The sequence below is a fragment of the Candida metapsilosis genome (assembly GCF_017655625.1).
Source record: "Candida metapsilosis strain BP57 chromosome Unknown scaffold2, whole genome shotgun sequence".
Classification (NCBI taxonomy): Eukaryota; Fungi; Ascomycota; class Pichiomycetes; order Serinales; family Debaryomycetaceae; genus Lodderomyces; species Lodderomyces metapsilosis.
Window position 1 is genome coordinate 1,645,324 of NW_027138160.1, and position 22,026 is coordinate 1,667,349.

At 36.3% G+C, this 22,026-nt stretch overlaps 10 protein-coding genes across 10 annotated transcripts; 5 read left to right on the forward strand and 5 right to left on the reverse strand. All coding sequences in view use genetic code 12, as the record gives it.

Annotated features, from left to right (window-relative positions):
* Nucleotides 1-59: 59 nt before the first annotated feature.
* I9W82_002195 (uncharacterized protein) lies at nt 60-785 on the reverse strand (the record flags this gene model as incomplete). The annotated part of the gene is made up of 1 exon (XM_067691023.1): nt 60-785. The coding sequence occupies one exon, from the start codon at nt 783-785 to the stop codon at nt 60-62; it is 726 nt and encodes a 241-aa protein (XP_067549430.1).
* A 3,231-nt stretch (nt 786-4,016) lies between these two features.
* I9W82_002196 (uncharacterized protein) lies at nt 4,017-5,285 on the reverse strand (the record flags this gene model as incomplete). The annotated part of the gene is made up of 1 exon (XM_067691024.1): nt 4,017-5,285. One exon carries the CDS (start codon nt 5,283-5,285, stop codon nt 4,017-4,019), a length of 1,269 nt encoding a protein of 422 aa, XP_067549431.1.
* A 169-nt stretch (nt 5,286-5,454) lies between these two features.
* On the forward strand, nt 5,455-6,747 carry ISC1 (inositol phosphosphingolipid phospholipase; the record flags this gene model as incomplete). Its single annotated transcript, XM_067691025.1, has 1 exon — nt 5,455-6,747. The coding sequence occupies one exon, from the start codon at nt 5,455-5,457 to the stop codon at nt 6,745-6,747; it is 1,293 nt and encodes a 430-aa protein (XP_067549432.1).
* Nucleotides 6,748-6,791: 44 nt separating this feature from the next.
* Nucleotides 6,792-7,772, reverse strand: GPI2 (phosphatidylinositol N-acetylglucosaminyltransferase; the record flags this gene model as incomplete). Its single annotated transcript, XM_067691026.1, has 1 exon — nt 6,792-7,772. One exon carries the CDS (start codon nt 7,770-7,772, stop codon nt 6,792-6,794), a length of 981 nt encoding a protein of 326 aa, XP_067549433.1.
* A 119-nt stretch (nt 7,773-7,891) lies between these two features.
* On the forward strand, nt 7,892-8,758 carry I9W82_002199 (uncharacterized protein; the record flags this gene model as incomplete). Its single annotated transcript, XM_067691027.1, has 1 exon — nt 7,892-8,758. The coding sequence occupies one exon, from the start codon at nt 7,892-7,894 to the stop codon at nt 8,756-8,758; it is 867 nt and encodes a 288-aa protein (XP_067549434.1).
* A 909-nt stretch (nt 8,759-9,667) lies between these two features.
* On the forward strand, nt 9,668-11,125 carry HXK2 (hexokinase 2; the record flags this gene model as incomplete). The annotated part of the gene is made up of 1 exon (XM_067691030.1): nt 9,668-11,125. One exon carries the CDS (start codon nt 9,668-9,670, stop codon nt 11,123-11,125), a length of 1,458 nt encoding a protein of 485 aa, XP_067549435.1.
* A 148-nt stretch (nt 11,126-11,273) lies between these two features.
* On the reverse strand, nt 11,274-14,123 carry I9W82_002201 (uncharacterized protein; the record flags this gene model as incomplete). The annotated part of the gene is made up of 1 exon (XM_067691031.1): nt 11,274-14,123. The coding sequence occupies one exon, from the start codon at nt 14,121-14,123 to the stop codon at nt 11,274-11,276; it is 2,850 nt and encodes a 949-aa protein (XP_067549436.1).
* Nucleotides 14,124-14,271: 148 nt separating this feature from the next.
* I9W82_002202 (uncharacterized protein) lies at nt 14,272-15,825 on the reverse strand (the record flags this gene model as incomplete). The annotated part of the gene is made up of 2 exons (XM_067691032.1): nt 14,272-14,787; nt 14,848-15,825. The coding sequence occupies 2 exons, from the start codon at nt 15,823-15,825 to the stop codon at nt 14,272-14,274; spliced, it is 1,494 nt and encodes a 497-aa protein (XP_067549437.1).
* Nucleotides 15,826-19,686: 3,861 nt separating this feature from the next.
* I9W82_002203 (C2H2-type zinc finger protein) lies at nt 19,687-20,985 on the forward strand (the record flags this gene model as incomplete). Its single annotated transcript, XM_067691033.1, has 1 exon — nt 19,687-20,985. The coding sequence occupies one exon, from the start codon at nt 19,687-19,689 to the stop codon at nt 20,983-20,985; it is 1,299 nt and encodes a 432-aa protein (XP_067549438.1).
* Nucleotides 20,986-21,069: 84 nt separating this feature from the next.
* On the forward strand, nt 21,070-22,023 carry I9W82_002204 (BCR1; the record flags this gene model as incomplete). Its single annotated transcript, XM_067691034.1, has 1 exon — nt 21,070-22,023. One exon carries the CDS (start codon nt 21,070-21,072, stop codon nt 22,021-22,023), a length of 954 nt encoding a protein of 317 aa, XP_067549439.1.
* Nucleotides 22,024-22,026: the final 3 nt, after the last annotated feature.

A 22,026-nucleotide genomic window follows, 5' to 3' on the forward strand; every position in this document is an offset into this window, starting at 1 on the left:
TATATGACAATAGAGTTAGCGGGAGATTGTAGATAGTTTGTATGTGCATTTCTCCCCTCTCAACTAGACACAAGCGAATCAAACTGGCTCCAAACTTGCTTCAAAAATCGAGATAATCGTCCATGTTGATTCAACTCCAACTGTGCATTCTCCAAAAACTCCCGCGATAGCGCAGGGTTCGTTTCTCCAATCTGATACTTTTCACCACCAACATTCACAACAACTGAGAAATTACGTTCAAGGTCATTTGGATCAAGATTGAAAAAACTAAGCTTAATTTCATCATCATCCAATGGCTCAATTCTCATTCCCGTGAATAACCCATAAACCAACTCTACTTCAAGATGCGATTGCATTCGTTCATCAAATGCCTCATTTGAAGACTTCAATTCATCTTGTATCTTTATAGCTTCCTGATTCAATCTCTTAATCTCGGCTTCTACTTGCTTAACTGCATCTTGCAACTCAATCCGTTCTTGATCATCTTTAATAACCTTCTCTTCATTTTCTTTCAAAGTCTTCATTGCATCCGTAACTTGTTGCTGCTTGAAAGATTCTTTCAATGATAAGTCACTGATTTGTTTCTGTAATCGTTCATTGATTCCCTTTCGTTCAATTGTTTGTTGCTGGTGAATGTGCTTTTGATGTGAAAAGTCAGCCTGTTTATTCGAAAGCGTCCTGTCTATACTTTCCAAAAATTTGTCCATTTCTTCTTTTAAGGAATCAAACTCAACGAATCTCTTTTTGATTCCCTCGTGTACCAGGTTAATTCTGCTATCGTTCATGTTTATAATGTGGATGGGTGGTGGTATCTGGAGCAAAAAATATAATTGATGTATTTATGTAAAGACTTTCTTTTTGAAACTGTTATTGAAGATCCGTGGGTAATTTATAGCTTTAGCAGTGTCCTTGATCACAGATATTTATGTATCTAGCGCAGGTAAATGGGTGTTGATTCTGTATTGGCTCCGTAATAGTTAAGGATTTGTTTTGATTTTGCAAAAGTATTGTGCGCGTGTGTGTACTCACTCCCTCCCCCTCTCCACCAACACTTTTCTTTTTTCTGAAGTTCAAGTCCACAACAGCATTTGCTTTAATTTAGATATCATGGAATAGTCTAACGATACTTTTCTTCCTTCATCGAATCAAAACATGTTGAGGAACCCAATTGATTAATTGCCTAGGAAAGGCCCAGACCTATTTTACAACCAATTGAAGAAATCTAGAAATGAACTCCACACCCACAAGTAGCTAGGTCATGTTTTACAGACCTGGAGTATCAATAGAAATCATACTCCCTCTACAAGAGCTGGCAATCACCATAGCTTCAAAGGTTTTTATACACCTATCTAATGTCCTATTGGCATGTGACTCCACGAAAGGCGAGCTGACACGCTCAGGTATAGCCGTGTGTGGTAGAAGTATTATGGTTGAGTTTGGTCGGATCCGTGCAGGTAATACTATCTACTTGCTGAAACTAAAAGTTGATGAATATTGAACATAAACTATTTTGCGTTTGCCTCACACCAAAAAGTCAAGTGAATTGAAGGAAGCAAGACCTTTGAAAATGCTCACGATGTTACTATGCTTGAAACATATAAAGATTGTATGCCATTTGGTAATTGGAGGCTTGATTGTTGTACTTATAGGATGTCAAGTGGTGCTTATTGCCAAGGCGGTGGACTTGACGTTGGTTTATACCTGTTTTTGAAAGTGCTGCTTTTTCAGTTGGATTCATAGCGGTGGTACACAATCAAAAAGGGAGATTGCTATAGACCAAAAATCAGCCATTAAATACTTCTTTCAACTTGAAACCTTGATTTTACTATCTCAAATGTGAAAAGAGACCTCGCATCAATGCCTGCACTGGTTATATGGAATAGGTCGGTCCAGGTAGTGTTACTGAAGGAGCCACAAACTCGGAAACTAAGAAAGTTTTGCAATAGAAACAAGCTTCAATCTCGTCCCACATTGGTTTTTTTTTGGACTGGTTTCGCCCACTTGCAAGTATTCGGTTGAAGGTTGCTATAAGTCTCAAAAGGGAAGAGCTGATGTTTATGTACTGGGTGCATTTTGAAAAGATGACTACGTTGATTTCTAATTAGCGGAACAATTACAATTACAATTACACTGTTGTAACAGAATAAATATAAGAATATTACCAAGATGGAAGGAATGCAATGTTCATTACTGTACGCAAATGAGTTTCCCGAGATAATAATTACCCTTGAGTCTAAGAAGTGAACGATCATTGTACCACAATTAGGAGGAAGAGCACCAACACAGCAACTTATAGTCTTGCACAGGTTCCAATAAATCAAAAGATCGTTTAAAGAAATAACAGATAATTTTGTAGAGAATGAACTACATAGAGATCTTGGATACACGACGTTTACATATATATTAACAATAGCCCCGAAGCATCGTACACCACTAACTCCTCACCTCTCTCCCCCAACTCTCTCAACTCTCCAAACTATAAACTCCATCACCATCCCCCAAATTCATCAGCTTGTAAAACAAGCCTACTCACACTGAGTCACACTAAGTCACACTAATTCACACTAATTCACACAATAATATTGAATAAAAGATGAACAACAACTGAATAAAACAACAAATAAACAACAAATGAGTAAAAAGTAAAAAAAAAGTACCCACCATCCTCCACCTCAAACTTGCGTCCAAGCCTAGCACCGCCAAGTTTGAGTAGAGGAAATCAAATCCAACACAGTTAATTTATCTGAACCACGTCTGACCCAGACAGGGACCCTAAACTCTCCAGCTGTTTGCGTCTGTAGTGACACAGGCACCTACCTCCGGAAAGCCGGTAGTTGGAAATGCTCCTCTGTAAATAATTGTGACTCGTCAGCCAACAATTTGTTAAGCACTCTACGGATGTTCCCGCATCCATAGAAGTTTTGATTTTGTGTGTGTGTTTGTGTGTGTTTGTGTTTGTGTTTCTGTGTGTGTTTGTGTGTGTGTGTTTGTGTGTGTGTTTGTAGGACTTTAGATCTATTACCCGATAAATGAGTAAATCAGGCCCGCTGTGATAAAGCCCGACTTTAATTATATTCCTGGCTGTTTCTGCAAGTCAAGTTATCCGAGACTTGCAGAATCCTCCATAGACTATAGCGGGTAATTTGTGATCTTTCTTTGATCTTATCTGACTTGCCTGCATCCACGTAATTAACAAGATTTTCTTTCTTTTTATGTATAACAGATGAACTCTATCGAACTGAATCACGTCTGACTTAGTCCTTTATCTTAACTTACTGGTTGTTTTCGTTGAGGATAATTCATAATGAATCTGTTTCAACTCTGATCTTTCCGCAAAAAGATCAAAACCCCCAGCGAGCAAGTTTTGTATGGAAATGGAACCCAATCTTGTCATTTTCTAGTAAGGGTTAGTAACAGATACTCTTGAACTCTCTATGACATGGTGGTTACTCACATTTAGGTAAAGATCTTATCTTGTATGAATTTGTTGTTTGTGTTTGTGGTAAAATGGATCAAAAAGGGGAAAATTTTTGGCAACCAAATTTAATCCTCTATTTATACAAACCTATATCCATAACAAAAAAGCCACTACAAAGTATACAAGCAAATCACTATCTGGACTATATACAGTACCTAAGTCGGTATCAAACTCAATGTATGGAGTCATTCACATTCCTTGATTACGTGTCCAATTTGTCTAGACAGCTGATAAGCACCACAATCATTATCGATTCACATCCTTAGTTGTAATTCATGTCCTTCATCAATGGATTGAAACATCTGAGATCTAAACCCTTCACTAATGCACCTTCAAATCTATGATTGATCCAACAAGATTTCCAAATTTATACAGCACACATTTTACTGGCACCTTTTGCAGCACATGGATCTCGACTCGAGCTATCACAAACCTTTCACTAATGCCACACATCTCTATTAATACGACATCACTCTTTTAACCTTTGAGATTTTCTTCAACAAAATTCCTCTCATTTCCCTAAATCATTAAATCGCGATTATGGTTGTCGACCATCGTGCTCCTCGGTGTGTCTCTTTCTCATCAACCTTTTGATATTCTCAAATGCTTGATCGGTAGTAATGTTGGATTCATAACTAAAGTTCTTACGCAAATAGTTCTCCTGTTGTTGTTTGTAGGATGGATCTCTCAAGATGTTTCTCAAATGATCATCAAACTCACTAGCCGGAATCAATTTCCCAGTTACTGGGCATTTGATCTTCTCTGTAGACTCTGAATGTAATGCTGACTTTGCTGATTTGTTTCCAGTAGTTGATTTTGATTTGATTCTTGTGGTTCCAGCTGCTTTAATTTTCATTCCTTTAAATGGCGGAGGAGTGATGTTTTCAGCCGAGGCTTCCTTCACATCATCAGGAGAAGAATGTTTCACAGCCTCTTGCTCCTTCTCTGCATTTGAAGTTGGTTTTACTTTCGGTAGTTTCAAATCTTGACTTTTGGCTATTAGACTTCGTTTCAACAAATCTTCTCTACTCAACGGCACACTTAGCTCCTTCACCATGTCTATTTCGTCAAATTGCACCATTTCAACAATATTAAAATCTTGCCACTCAATCAGAGCAAAATGAATCCTTTTTTGCTTTAAATGTTCATCCTGTCTTTTCCTTCGTACCTTGTTTTGCTTGAGATATTGTGTCCTGTCATATGCTTTGGTCAATATCGCAAATTGGTTATTCTCTACTTCCTTTAAAGTATTTGAAAGATCTGTCCGTATGTGGTGGGAAGGATCAGCAACGGCTTTGCTCACATCTCTATATTGCTTGATGTACGATTGAAATAGAGCATGCAAAGAATGCTGTGGTTTAAGAAAGTCAAATTGCGCACTGTATCCCAAATCCTGCTCATGCTTTATAAGCTTTTTGATCTTATCGTCCCCATTCACAGCAATGTACAATGCAGTTGTCTTGATGATTTGCAAGTCCCGTTCTCGTATGCTAGGAAATTCTCTAATCAAAAACTCCAAATCCTTGGGCTTCGGTATATCAACGGCATCGATACTGTTTGAATCTGAGTTGGCATCTTTTACCTCGTCATCTAGTGATCCGGAATATGATTTCAAAGCCCATAAATAATATTGGTGGAACTCATCATCTGGCTTTAAAAAGTTAAATTGGTTACTCCTGTTGTTCTTCAATAGTCTTTCCTCAAACGATTTACCATTCTTTTTAATATACAGTACAGACTTTTCAATAACGTCTTTGACTTCTTTTGGAGGCACTGGAACGTCCTCCTCAGGCACAGATGATGTCATTTGATGAGGTGTGTTAACAGAAAGCTCATTGAAATTTTGCATCAGAATTTTTACTCTTTGTTAAATCTTGCGACACGACAAAGAGACGAAACTGGGTCCCCAAAACAAATACTCTCCTCACCCCCCACTTCTACTCGCACATTCGACGACGAAGGAAGCTTTGCACGCCATGGCAGTTAATATCGATAAAAAAGAGTCGATAAAACTACTCACATTCAACACGTGGGGTTTAAAATTAGTTTCAAAGCACAGAAAGCAAAGATTGAGGGCAATTGCTAATAAACTTGCTGACCCTAAAGATGCAGAAGACGATTATGATATTGTTGCATTACAAGAAGTTTGGTGTGAGGAAGATTGGGACTACTTCGATCAAGTTTGTAAGGAAAGATATCCATTTAGACGATTTTTCAAAGCTGGTATCATCAGTGGCCCTGGATTATGTGTTTTATCAAAAATCCCTATTACGGAAACATTCTTGTATCGATTCCCCATCAATGGACGTCCATCAGCATTTTTCAGAGGTGATTGGTTTGTTGGGAAAAGCATTGCTGTGACTATGTTCCAACCACATCAGGATGGAGCTTTACCCATAGCTTTACTAAATAGTCACATGCATGCACCATATGGTCATGGTGACGCTAGCTATTCAACCCATAGGGCCTGTCAAGCGTGGGATTTTGCTAAAATAGTGCGAATGTTGAAAAAAGCAGGGCATGCTGTTATTCAAGTTGGTGATTTAAACTCCAAGCCGGAATCTCTACCATACAAGATATTCACAATTGAAGGAGGCTTGAGCGATTCATGGAATGTATTACATGGCGACAAAATTGTATCCACACAGCAGTTGCATCTATTGTCTCCAGAACAGCAAGTATCACTTGCAGGAGTAACTTGTAATTCTCGATTGAATACATGGAGAAAAGAGAGGCCAATGACTGAAGCTTGCCGACTAGATTACGCTCTCATAGATGCTAATTGTATTACACCGGTGAATGCAAGGGTTAAGTTTACGGAGACGCTAACACCGCCACTAAGATGCTCATATTCAGACCACTTTGCATATTCTGTCGAATTTAATGTGGCGTCGAAAGGATCGTATTCAGATAAGATTGAGACGCATTCACCAGAAGAAAGAGGAGCTATTTACAAAGAGCTTCTTTCTGAAATCAGTCATTACAGAAGCCACACAATACCATTTCAGGCTGGGTGGAGAAAACTTCATTTTATATTGTCTATTTTAGTTGTGATTGGATTACATGTTGCGATAGTGTTTGTTTCAAATGTAGCTGGTTGGAGTTCGGTGTTGTTTTTATTTGTAAGCACCATTGTCATAGTAACAGGTTTGTTGAATGGGTTGATTTGGGCACTTGGTGTTCGGTCTGAGCTGAGAGCACTCCAAGAGGTGAAATTGGAAGTGGAGGATGCTTATGTTTACTTGAAAGATTACGTACACAAAAACTAGATATACACGAGCTATTGATAATTTACCATCGCTGCTCTCTCTCACTAGTTTGCGTTGTTAAGTTTTGGCTTTGCAATATCCCACGGACCTTGTAGTTCATTCTTGTACCTCTGTAAGGACAAGAAATATGCTGGCATCAAAAACATAGCAATAAACACCGACAATATCCAATAGAGTAAGAACTTGTAATTGACGAGTTTGTATATCCAGTAATCTACCAAGAAAAACGTCAACACCACTGTAGCATAGTGTAGATACTTTAGCTTCTTGTTTTGGCGTAGACTTGCGTCATATAGTGGTAGCAAAATGTTGACTTGGACTGCAAATAAAACAAATACAAACACTTGCGAAGTTGAACTTAGTCGTGATGCCAATACAATTGCGTTACTGAGTGAAATATTGGTAGATATGGTTGGCTTGTATATTTTCTCTGAGGAATACTCATAAAACATCGAGTTGAAAATGCATAGGATCAGTGAAATAACCCAAATGGAATCAGATGAAGTAGATTTTGTCAAGGACTTGAGTATAGGGGAAACAATTAGCAACATAAACGATATTAGTGTGAATGATTTTAAATTCATATTGGATTTCGATATTGAAGTAAGCAGGTAGTGGTATCGCAAAAGGCCATACATAAGTATACACATGATTGTGCTGAACGCTGTTGGTCTAACAGGGTCCCAACCTTTGGAATATATCCCAATGAACATCAAATCCACAAGCAAGATGCATGATATGTAAAACACAATCAAAATGAAGTCGTCAACCAATTGGAAGTATGAATATTTAGCCACAGTAGTGTTCCTTTTTAATTGAGATAGAAATGATGTATCAGTGTAGTTGTCTGGATATGGTTGTTTTAAGTATAGTAATTTTTTCCATGGCACCTTGGATTGGTTTGAGTTTCGTCTCCGAGGCAATGAGCAGTATAATGATTCTGACAGATCATTCGAATCTAATACCAGCATCTCACTGGTATCACTAATAAGGTTAGCACCGTCTTTTATCTGCAGCTCTGTCATGCATTGACTGTGATTACTCTTTGTAGAAAATGGTGTTAAAAAAAAAAAAAAATATCAATGATTTCAACCCCATTGGTAAGCAGGTTCCACCATCTCTTCATACACACAAAGATACAAAGATGAGTGGTAAAATCAATCCAACCAAGTCAAACAATTTGACGGTACCCAGGCCACAACATGCATACTCGAGCTCCCTTTCCTCAAATATATCACCCCAGCATTTCTTTACCAATAACAGCAACAACGTGTCAAAAACCAATTCAAGGACGGGGGCAGGCAGTGCGTACAGGCTATCGAGGAGTAATACCAATACAACTTCAGATGGGTACTTTGCCAACCTCGACAACCAAAGTATTCAGAGTATAGATCAAGTTCCTAGTGCCAAGCCGAGTGTTACATACCTGGACAAGTTATGGACTCAAATTGATGTTTTGGATGATGTTAAACGCATGGCAGAGGATTCAAAGATGAAAAACACGTTATTTAATGACAAATATTTGGAGCAGTTGGCCAAGTTGAAAGAACTGCAGGATCAACTACTACAAACGATGTCCGCACTCCAAATTGAGGATACATACACCAATGAGGTCCAAAAACAGCAGTTGTATCAATTAAAAACAGTTGAGATAGAAAGCAGAGCCGAAGCTGCACTGGAAGTTCCATCAGTACCATCAAAAAGTGAGAAGGGTTCTACACAGGACTCGTCGCGTACACACGAGACTGAACAGCACGACGTTAGAGAAGCGAGTGCTTCATCAAGTAACGAGTTAAAGTTGTCAACAGAAGAACAGGAAAAAATTGACAAGTTTTTTGCTGCTAACGAAGACGATTACGATTCCGAGGATGATGGTGATTTCCAAAGTCAAACTATATACAATAAAGAAGTATTTGATGAAATTAACAGGTATGTTCAGCAAGTGAAGCATGACTTGCGTGGATTAGGAGAAGCAATGAAGGAGTGTAACAGTAACAAAGATACAACGTGATGAGTTTAGGATGAGGTTTGCCAGATATCAAGGATGACTGTTTTCCGGATAGAAGTGTGAACTGGACTAAATGCCGAGACTTGTTTTTTGTTTGTGTAATGTTTTTATTTCGAGTTCCATTATGTTGACTTTCCCATGGGGAAGCGCATGGAAATGAGGCAACCGTGATGGAAGTTGCCTGGTATTACAGTTGAGCGAAAATTGTTGTTGTTCATACGACAGTGGCTAAGATAACTGTGCGGGAACGAGATATATCTATCAATAATTGTATCCCTCTAAGCTTATTAAATGAGAATGGGGGTGTGTTGTTTACTCAAAGCCATTTGTTCTGATGTGCATATGTGAGTTAATCCGAGTAATCTAGAAAGAGAGCACACTAAAGCATAACGTGTTTTAGTTACACAAATTGATATTTGATGTTTTTCCGAAACTGATACAACTTAGAAAATACATCCCACCACGAAGATAAAGTATGAGAGGGTAAAAGTGTAGAAGCAATTATTGAATACCAGAGTCATGAAGTTGAGATAATTGGTGAATAGAATCGGGTTATATAATCGTAAATGAAGCCTATACACAATAGTCATTTTGTATTATGTTAATAATCGGATGATATTGTTAGTGTGTGCGTGTGTGTACTTTTGCACAATTTCGGACTCTAGTTGTTCCGATTTTATTCTATTTTAATTTTTTTTTTCTTCTGTTGTATTGTATTGTATCGTATTGTATATCCATTTGCTTTTTCTTTCATCATTTGAAAAATTTTTGAAGTTTTATATAAAATCATCAGTTTCACATCTTTCAAAGATTAATTGATTTATCTACAAACTTTGTTTACTCAGTAACAAACAAAGCAAACCATTCACTATTCATCTCCCTCGAATCGTACAGCAACAAACTTCAGCAACTATGGTTCACTTAGGTCCAAAACCCCCACAACACAGAAAAGGTACCTTCACCGACGTCCCACCAGAATTGTTACAAGTCATCAAACAATTGGAACAAGAGTTCTCCGTCAGCGGAGAAACATTGAGAAAAATCGTTGACCATTTCATTTCTGAATTAGATAAAGGATTATCTAAAAAAGGTGGCAATATTCCCATGATCCCTGGTTGGGTGATGGATTTCCCAACTGGTGAAGAAACTGGTGATTATCTTGCTATTGATTTAGGTGGAACTAATTTGAGAGTTGTGTTGGTGAAATTGGGTGGTAATAGAGATTTCGATACGACGCAATCAAAGTTCCCACTTCCTGAACATATGAGAACTGCAAAATGTGATGAACTTTGGTCGTTTATTGCTGATTGTTTGAAAAAGTTTGTCGATGATATTTACCCAGATGGTTGTAAAGAACCTTTACCTTTGGGATTTACATTTAGTTATCCTGCTAGTCAAAACAGTATTACTGAAGCTGTATTGCAGAGATGGACTAAAGGTTGGGCTATCGAAGGAGTTGAAGGTAAAGACGTTGCACCAATGTTGCAAGAGGCTATACAAAAGGTTAATGTTCCAATTAAAGTAGTGGCTATTATCAATGACACAGTAGGAACTTTGGTTGCTTCAAGGTATACTGATCCAGAAGCCAAATTGGGATTGATTTTTGGAACTGGTGTCAATGGTGCTTACTATGACGTTGTCAAGGATATTCCTAAATTGGAAGGTAAAACTGCTGATGATGTTGGTCCAGACACTCCAATGGCTATCAATTGTGAATATGGATCTTTTGATAATGAATTGGTGGTTCTTCCAAGAACTAAATACGATGTTAGAGTCGATAAAGAATCTCCAAGACCAGGTCAACAATCATTTGAAAAAATGAACTCGGGTTACTATCTTGGTGAACTTTTGAGACTTGTATTGTTAGACTTGGCTGAAGAAAGACACCTCATCTTTAAAGGACAAAACTTGGACAAGTTGAATGAAGCTTATATTTTAGACACTTCATTCCCAGCCAAGATTGAAGAAGATCCATTTGAGAATTTAGAAGATGTGGCTGAATTATTCAAAGCTCAATTGGGCATTCAAACAACTGTCGGTGAACGTAAAGTGATTCGCCGTATTGCTGAATTGATTGGTGAAAGATCAGCTAGATTATCAGTTTGTGGAATTGCTGCCATTTGCAAAAAGAGAGGTTACAAGACTGCTCATTGTGCTGCTGATGGGTCCGTTTATCAAAAGTATCCTGATTTCAAAACTAGAGCCGCAAAGAGTTTGAGAGATATCTTTGAGTGGCCAGATGATTTAAAAGAGGATCCTATTGTTATTGTTCCTGCTGAAGATGGTAGTGGTGTTGGTGCCGCCATTATTGCTGCTTTAACTGAACAGAGATTAAAAGAAGGGAAATCTGTTGGTGTTAGAAAAAATTAGACATTTTAAAATACTGTTGTGGACGATTACGTTTAAAATAGAGCCGTTTATACTTGTATATAATAGCTTACTAGACAAATGACTTTGACGTTTTATTAGACTTACACCTGGAATCGTACTGTCACTTGAAACGACTCTTTCACGACATCTATATCCTGTTAACTTCTCTAAACCTCTCCAACAACTCATTAATTCTCTTTTTTCGTAACGACAATTCACCCTTAATTTCAGAGCCAACTCCACCACTAGAAGGCACTCCCTGGACGCCACAAACAGTCAATCGATTCCTCAACGTCATAAACGTACTAGATTGTGGCAAAACCATCAATATCCCATACAAGGTCTTGTACAAAAATGGATAATTTTCCGGTTCAAGCAACTGTAGTCTCAATTTAACAAAAATTGGCAGTTCCAACAATTGAATAAGTACATCCAATTGAGTAAGTAGTTGTGATGTGACTTCCAACTCGGATAGATTCTTGATTAAAAGATATGATAATTCATAATTCGATGTTAGTAAACAAAGGGCAATGGCACTGGGAGGGTTAAAGCTCCAACTCTTGAATAAAGTTGCAAATAATGACCAATCCTTCAGTGATGTCAAGTCTAGGCTTTTCAATTTCTTTCTAAATGGTAACAATTCACCCGAAGTGAGAAGAATATTGTTTAGTGTGACAATTAACATATTGGCGAATTCCAAATTGGATTGATCATAAGCGTCAACGTCTTGTTTAGTACGCTTTTCACTAGTATGGCGCAACTGTTGACTATATTGTTCCAGAAACACTCTCTGACTCGGTTTCTGGTCCGACTGCTGTTGTTGTTGTTGTTGTTGCTGATGATAATGTTGTTGTAAAACTTCCGATAAGGTAGTAAATATAATCTCCGAATCCAAACAAAGACAAAGTTTCCTAATAATGAACTCAACTTTGATTGACTTTTCATACCCTTCCAATTGGATCAACTTGAGCAACTTGACAATAAAATCTTTGAAAAATTCAGGATTTGATTCGGAAATCTTTGCTAGCAATTGCAACACCTTGAGAATGACTTCATTGCTTGAATCATATTTAAGTAAATTTGTCAATTCAAACTTGTCTGTTGTTTGAAAGAATTTCAAAAAATCGGTTGGATTATGTTCGTAAATGAATATCAACCATTCCAAAGATGTAATTCGTGATAGTTCATTCTCATTGTTGCCGCTGGAGCCCATATTCTTTGCTACAGTTGTCATTGATGACGAAACTGGCTTTAAATACTCATTGATGATTGCTGATAAAGTTTGTGGTAATTGAGATGAGTTGAAATTAGCCATACTCTCATCATTGACCCCATATAGTTCAAATGAGGAGATATTGTCATAAACTTTACCCAAGAATGCTTGTAGACTAAAACTGACATTGATTAGTTGGTTTTGCAACTCGAGGTCTTGAGTTTGATCAGTTACAGTAATATTCTTCAATATAACTGAGATACACTCAGGCATAGCATTAAGCACATCTTGTGGCGACACATCAATCAATGCTTGTAGCCATTTTAAAGTGATAAATTGTACATCACACAATGTTTCCCTTGAATCAACAAGTAAATCGTTTTTGGCCACTGTCTCTTGCTTTTCAAATTCGCGTAGAAATGAAACCAAAATGGAAATAATTTTCAGGTAATCGATGTAAATATCCTGTCCAAAGGTCACTTCATCCAGTTCTTGATCATCATTGTCATTTATATTGAGTCCATTCAACTCCAACTCTGTGGAATCTTGAATCGAGGAAGTGCCTTGTTTTTTGTGGATAATTGTGGTATCATAAGACTTTATACTTGCAGTGTCATCGTAACCAGCCTCTCCAACCTTTTCCTCTTTCTCCTTGGTATCTCCATTCTTTAATTTTCCAAGATCACTCAATTTCTTCTTCACTTCATCCTCACCACTCTTATCCTTAGCATCATTCTCCTTTCCCCTTTCCTTCTCCGTTACCGTCTGTTTCACCTCCTCCTTCTCCTTCTCCTTCTTTTCTCTCTCCATTTCCTGGTCTCTCAATTTACGTTTGTACTCAATCTTAACTCTCGATATCCCCTTAATCTCCTTCAAAAACACATTCAACAAATTCTGCGTCTCCAATTTAATATCACCAGGAGCATTATTCAAAATAAACCTCACCAAAGGTTTCAAAAAACTAGGCAAAAAACTAATCAATTCCAAATTGGGTATATCATCAAATAATTCAAGCCAACTAAGTAAAAACTTTTTGGTGAATGGGTCAACTGTATACATTCTTTCCAATAATGTTGGCATGAATTTCGGCAACAGGAATGCCTTGGTTGGGTCTTGAGGATTGCTCAGTTGGATAAGTTCATCACTTCCTTGAGACTGCAACAAATCACCATACACCGAATCCCCCCCTTGGTCTATGTGCTGTTGCTGTTGTTGCTGTTGTCCTTGCAAGTTTTGTGCATCCTTCTGTTGTTGCAATATACTTACATAGCTAGTAGCTTTAGCACTGATTATATCCTTGATCAATCTATCCAAAATATCAGCAGCATTCTTGACACTACTTTCAGCATCACTCACCAAGATGCACAACACGTCGAAAATCTCATTAATGTATAAAAGAATCTCTCCCCTAGCAATCTTGGCGACATTATACAATGATTCGCACGCATAGTATCGTACACGAGCATCAGTATCACGAAACGTGGCAAATATTGGTCGAATTATATCGTCAAGAAAATAAGCAATTGCAAAAGAACCAACAGCTACTGAAACACTTCCTAGTGCGGTAATGGCCCCCATTTTGGCCGAGTTGGACCCACTTGTCATGGTCATTGCTGTCAATTCCTGAATTATGCGATATATTGTTTGACTATCATTACGACTCAATGCTGATTTGGTTTTCGCTTCAATTTGAAATGCAGTTGCTTTTCTCTTCTCGTAGATGTGGTTGGAGAGGTCCTTGATTATAGATTGGTCAAGGACCGGTTGTTGTGTTGCGGGAGGCATCGAAGAGCGCGTGGGGCGTGGTGACTGGTATATTTCAAGAGGCCTGTTACAGGTAATCATTTTTTGTTGTTCAATTATTTTTGCTACACGCGAATCAATCAATCGGTTCTTACTTTTTATATTCATTACATACATTTTTACTCCCCTATTAATCCACAATCTTTCTCTTTTTAGTAACAGGCGAAACATTTGCCAAATGCCCCTCAACCACTGAATCAGAAGGTGAAGGAATATAAGTGGACCTGTTTGGTAAGATTTTTTGTAAATCAACAAGACCTTCTTCAGATATTTCATCAGATGACGGCAATTGTACATGAAAGTTGATGTATAGATTTCCACGACGATAGTTTTCATTGGTGAGCATCATGTTTTCAACGTATGACGGGTCTTGTCTATCATTAGGTTGGACAATTTTGCCATTGTTGACTAGTAGCTCAGTATTTATTGGCATACCCAATCCATGGATAACTTTTGGTTCATTGGTGTTTATAGTACCAACAATTTCTCCCTCTTGTATTTTTTCACTATTGATTGATTGGTGGCCGTGGCAGTTTATATAAATCTTGAGAAACTGTCCCATGCGTAAGAAATTGGGAATCATCACTTCTCCTCCTAGCAATGCAGTTCTTAAATCCAATTCATAATTCATAAACAAGTCATTATTCTTTCGTACCAAGTAAGGATGAGGTTTTTGTCAAAGTTCTATAATTAAATCACCAGGAACAATATTTCTCCCTTCATCAGATTCACCAGTGACAACGATCACATCTCCTGATTTGGCACCCGGTGGGACATAGACTTGAATAATTTTCGTTTCCTCAACGTATCCTCCTCCATCACAATATATGCACCTATCTTTCGGCTTCATACAAATACCTGTACCTTGGCAAGATGCACATGAGCTAGTTTGTTTGTATTGTGCAAATTGGTTATATTGTATAACAATAACTCTTCCCAGACCTAAACATGTCTTGCATGTTTTGACATTTAATCCTCCACACCCATCACAATGTAGACATTTTGTTACTTTTGGAAGTGAAAGTTTAATCACTTTTCCATACATTAGATCGTGTAGTGTTACTTCGCAGCTATGATGTATGTCGTCACCTCTAATAAACTGATTCAGTAGTGGTTCTCCATAAGGCTTTACTACTTTCTTCATTGGTTGTTGTTGTTGCAGTTGCAGTTGCAGTTGCAGTTGCAGTTGTTGCAGACGCATATTGCCAAATGGAGATGAAGTGGATGATGAGTGAGATGCAAAAAATGAGTTTGAGTTGGAAAACATTGAATTTATATCCTCAAACACTTGGGAAAACATGTCGTTGGCAAAAGGATGTTGAAAATTGCGTCTACTACTGGAACTGCTTCCACTCCCACTCCTTGAAGATGCAGTGTAGAAATGGTGAAATTGTTGTTGTGGTGGTTGTGGTGGTGGTTCATTATACTGTGGCGAAGCATCAGTTGCAACAACCAGATCTAGCCCTTCTTCTCCAAACCTGTCGTAAACCGATCGTTGTTTAGAATCTTTAAGCACCTCATAAGCTCTTGTCATTTCTTTAAATTTTTCTGTCAATTGTGGATCATGATTAGTCTTGTCTGGGTGATACTTTAGAGCGAGTTTTTTGTATGCTCGTGATATTTCTTCAATAGATGCATTGGATCTGACTGATAGCGTGTCGTATAAATAAGTTTCCCTAACCATTGTATAATGGATGTGAATTTATGCGTGGCTCTGGTGTACTTGTGTGTGTGTGTGTACTACTTGAGGTTAGATTCTTTTAAGTGATTTCTTTGTGGAATGTTATGGGGTGTTGTTGTCAATGAGTGAACTTAAAGGAGGATCAAATCAAGCATATAAAGTGGAACCTTGTGGTGTAAATTATCAATGATGATGTAATGGGTAAAGATTGTACTTTTTTTTTTTTGATTTTCCTCTAAAAGCGTGCTTTTTTTTAAATGGCCTTTTGTTTTTTCAGTTTTTTTTTGGAATAGTATATTGTTTAAAGTCTAGGTGGCAAATGAAAGGGGGGAGTATATGGTCTCTTACTTAAATGGGTTAAAAAGAGTGTAAGTTTGTAATCGATGGCAAGGACCAAAATCTAATAAATGGTTGATGATATAGAATAAGTGTAAACAGAAAGAAAAAGAATGTTTTAGAACAAAAAAAAAAAAAATAAAATAAAATAAAATAAAATATATACATATATACATACATACATTTTACTATATAGTATAATACTATGGATAAAAGCAAAGCAATTGTAAATACCCTCTCCTAGGAAAGAAGTGTTGATGAAAGATGAATGACCTGCTTGCAGAAGAAAAAGGGTGTGTTTACCCTTTGCTCAAAAGATCTTTACAATCTGTTTTGTCTTAGAAATTAACCCATGATACGTTATATAATATTTGTTTTAGAGTTTGATCATCTACTCATAACCATCTATACACTCATTGAATTTGAAAAAAATAGATGATAGATCTTTTTGTTTAGTAGCCATTTGACTTATTCATACTTCTAAGATTCATGGGCCATAAGACTTTGGAGAGAGTAGGTTTAATAGATATTATAATTGATATTTTAATGGTTGATAAGAGATAAAAAAAGTACGTGTACTTGTGTTCAATTTGCAAAATTTCTTTAATCTTCCAAATCATTCTTAAATGGTAGTGTACTTTGGTAACAAAATAAAAAAAGAGATAAGACGTGACGATTATTATTATCCATTTACAGTTAAATATAACACACACTTAATCTGAATAAATAATAAACAAGAATTAAAAATGCCACTTCACTAGATCTTTATTCAGTTCACAAAAAGTATACCTCTGTAGTATGTAACAGATATTGATAGTAGAGTTACCAAAAAATGAGACATAAGAATGTAAAAGTGAAAAAAAAAAAAAGAGAATATACAATTTGACTATGTCAATGCAATCTTCTTGTATTTACCAATAAACTCATAAGAAAGTAAAGTCAATAATTGCTATTCAATTAAATGAGAAACAACAACCTCTTTTTAAAAAAGTAGGGGCAAATTTTCTTACTCCATATCAATATAAACTAGTTGTTGAGTATTTTTGCGCTTTTTCCCCTTTTTGTGCTGGAAATTGCGCTATCTTTTGTCTAGCTTCACACAATGTACCAATTTGCTGTAAAAAGCGACTCCTACTTCTTATTACTCTATCAAATATAATAGAGATATAAAATAAATAAAGTAATTATTCTACAACAGCGCAGTGGTGGTAGTAGTAGTAGTAGTAGTATTCTAAAAAAGTTGTCTTTTCTCTTACTTTTAGTAATGAATTACTAAATACAACAACAAAACTTAGAAATAGAAACCAATAACAAAACATCTCATTCTCTAAAAAAGTTTATATATGATACTACAAACATGAGCATAAAATAAGGCACCTTTAGTGAAGAATGATATACTTAAAATAGAGAGCAAAACTCACAAACTAAATAAAGCAGTGGGGAAGATGGGAAGGTGGGGAAATAAGATTAAGATTAAGAATAAGAATAGGAGTGAATTGATGTGTATATACGATATATGTATATATGTATATATGTATACGATAATGTATGTTTATAGTAAATTAAATTACCAACCCAGAGCCACAAAAAAAAAAAAAATAAAAATAAAAGAAAAAATAAAAAAGAAATTTCTTTTTAATTTCTTTTGTTCTCTCTTTCTTTGGTTTACCCCTCTCTCCTTAAAACGGAAAATTTTGTTCCTTAGATGAGATGCGTGGTATGTACCTTTATTTTAGAATTAATATAATAATTAAAATTAAACTGACCAATCACATACAGTTATTTAGAATAATCACCACTTCTTTTCCTTAACTACTTTAGTGAAATAGATGTGAGGTTTGAGGTTTTAAGTTATTAATAAAAAATGTTCTAGCCCTCTCTCATTATTATTATCATTTCTTTTTTCTTTGTTAGAGAGAGAACAATAGGAAGTAGTAGTGTAACTATAGATTTTGTAATTGTCTTTGTTGTTTTGCACTGTTGTTTGAGTCGTATTCTAAAGAACTCTTCTTTTCTTTCTTTCTTTCTTTCCTTCTTTTCGTTACTTACACAAAAAAACTTTCATATGCAAAGATGGTCTGGTTTTATATATACAGTGTTTTTCTTGTTCTTTTTGTCTTGTCATTAGTACACGACTTTTATATATATACCACCCTTGCATATTATTATTAGTACTTGTGGTTAAGTTAAGTTAAATTGTATGCATACCTAAGCCTTTAATCACACATCAGTTTCCATCGTCAGTTTTTCTTCTCTTTAGTAATGTTATATACTTAGAGTAAAACAAGTTAATTAGATGAGTAGATGATGATGATGATGATGATGAGAAAGAGAAGTGTCCTTTGTATAGTACTACTACCTCATTCTAAGATTAAGGTATATCCTATGTTGGTAGTAAAAGAATGTGACTGTGTTGATTTTCTTTATTTTTTTATTTTTTTTTTTTTTTCTTCTGTCACAAAAGATACAATTGGACCATTTTTTAGAAATTTTATACATTAGTGTGTGTGTGTGTGTGCGTGATGGGGTTGTTTAAACACACTTATTTAAGACAAAGGTTTTTAAGTATAAGCATCTTATAGGTACACTTGAAGAGGAGTTATTTGATAGATTACAAACTATGATGGTGTGGACAATCTGTTTACTCTCTCTCTCTCTCTCTCTTGTTCTTATACCCCTTTGTTACGTCACTGTGCGTCTATAACGAAAATAAGGAGAACAAAAAAAAAGAATATTCTTTATTTATTTAAACGAAGAGAAAAAAAAACAAATTACATTACATTACATCCAAACATACATATATAAGTACACACAAAGAAAGCTGTTTAAAATAAAAAAATTAAAAAAAAAGGAACACCAACACCAACACCAACACCAACACGACACGAGAGAAAATACAAAAAAAAAAATAAAAAAATATTAACAACAAAGGAACAAAGGAACAATACAATATACAATATACAATATACAATTTTTATTTTTTTTTTTGCTTCTTCTTCCTCTTCTTTTTTTTACAACAACACACCCAATTTAAAGAGAATATATATATATATATACTCAAACTATAGAGAGTAAGAGAGCAAAAGAGAAAGAGAAAGAAACAGGCAATATACCCTACTTTGTACTCTTCATCAGCAGTTATCTACCACCAATACCTTTTTTTTTTTTTCACTTGTAAATACATACATACACACGCAAGGACTCAACTACAAATTAATATTTGCAATAATATATTACCCATCCTTCCCAACTAGTGTTTAAACAAATCCAAAGAGTGTATTTAACTAACTACTACAGTCACTACTTTCTATTGTTACTACATACATACACTAACATCTACACTATTGCCGTGTCCACTTTTTACAACTGTCAAAACTTTTTTTATTTTTTTTTTTCTATTCAAAAGGAGAGAGAGAGAGGAGGACAATTTTTGTCAATGGTCATATAAATTGTAATACTTAATCACAGGAACAGCATATATACAAAAACAATACCAAGCATAAGAGGAGTAAAGCATTCTTTTTCAAAATGAACACAGTACAGTCACCTCAATCACCAACTCAAATGCATATGCAACAGCATCAACAACTGCAACCACCACAGCCACATTTACCAGGCATAAACTCACTACCACCAATATCATCTTCTCATCATCATCATCATCGTCCATTTACAACCACTGTTGGTAATCTGCAACTGCCTCCTCCACATTTACCACTACACCCACACTCACACTCGCATCGATCTCAATTAAATTCAAGTTTACCTCCACCACCTATAATATCATCACAACATCATTATCCTTTACCTTCACTACGAGCACCACCACCACCGCTCACCAGTAATATCAATAACAACAACAATGACAATAATAACAATATTAATAACAGTCCCAACAACATTTCTAACGCCACCACTGCCAATGTTTTGTCTTCCTTCCCTCAATTGACACCCACTATAACTAATGCAACTCATTCAACTATTTCAACCATTTCATCTTCTTCTTCAACAGAGTCTGCAGCCTCATCTTCATCAAACAACACCAATGGATCCAAACCTAAAAGTAAACGATCAAGTAAAGGACGAGTATTTCAATGTACTGGATACCCTGGATGTAATATGTCATTTACTAGAAGTGAACATTTGGCAAGACACAAGAGAAAACATACTGGTGAACGACCATTTACTTGTCCATATTGTTCAAAAAATTTTAGTAGATTGGATAATTTGCGTCAACATAAACAAACTGTTCATGCTTATGAAACTTATTTGACTAAAGATAAAAGTGATAGTAAGTTGTTGATTGAACGATCGAAAATGAAGAAGAAGTTGAAACAGAGTGAACAAAAGAAGCAGCAGCAGCAGCAACAGCAACAGCAACAGCAACAACAGCAGCAACAGCAGCGACAAGAAGCAAATTTGCAACAGCAAAGACAATCAGGATATACATATGGACAACTACCAGCTTCACAAAGCTCTATTCCTTCATTTACTCAATCTCAATATAACAACCAAATGTATAATAACACCATTCAAGGACAACAACAACAACAGCAACAACAGCAACAGCAACAATCACCATTGCCACAAGCTCAAACATTTTCCAATCAAGTTCCTATACAGGGTGGTTTCACCAATGGTGGACATTATCTGGTTCCATTACAACAATCAATACTGCAACTGCAACTGCAATTACAGCAACTGCAATTACCACGACACTCACCAGTTAATCAGCAACAATCGCCTGATAGTCAATCACTCATGACACAATCAACCACTTATCACAAACCATTACCTCCATTGCCTCCTCAAGCTGATCAACTGTAGTATTCACAACAACAGAGTACTACATTACCTCCTATACAACAACAACAACAACAACAACAACAACAGCAGCAGCAAGATTCGCCTATGCAAACAGCTACTACAACTTCTTCCTCTGAAGAGTTGAAATTGCCTAGACACACATTTAAACCAAAAAAGAGACCACAACCATTATCACTTCGTCATTCAACTTATGGTGGAAGCGATGGTGATGGTGAAGATGAAGATTTAGATTTCATGGATGTGGATGGACCTAAGCTGGCTCAAGTACCATCAGCACCATCAGTACAAGTACCTAGGTCAGCAATGAGTGAGATGCATCCTATTTCATTACATAATTCTTCAATTAGTGGGTTAAAGAATATTGGTGCTAATTTTCCACAACCTCCTAAATCTGCTTCCTCGGTTGTTTCAAGTACAAATCATTTGGTGAGTCCATTATCACCAATGTTTCATATGTCATTTGGACCAAGTAGTAATAATAATGGTAGGCCTTCATTTCAACAGCAGCAACAGCAACAGCAACAGCAACAGCAGCAACAACATAGTGGTGGTTCATTATCAGTGGCTCAAGCTAGACCTACTTTTATGAACAATAGCAATAACAATGGTGGAGCAGGTGCAGGGTCAATCAAGTCTCCTATGGTACAAAGCTTTCATCTGACTTCAACACCTACTGCACAAACACACGATCATAGTATTGTTGGTATAACAAGTCAAGATGCAAGTGGTAGTGGTAATACAACCCATAGTCTACCATCTATAAAGAACCTACCTATACCTATTAATCTTCATTCTAATAACAATAGCAACAGTAACTTGGGAGGAGGACATAGCATTGGAAGTGTTGGCAGTCTAATGAATAACGATGATGCTACTTTTAACAATAACAATAGCAACAACAATACCAGTATAGATGGCAATGTCACTAGTACTACTTCAAATACAACTATGACGGGTAGTGATTCTGGTGTTGCAACAACAACAGGCAAGAGTAATTGGTTGAAAGGAGTATTGAATAGTGAAGAAAACAGACAATAAAAG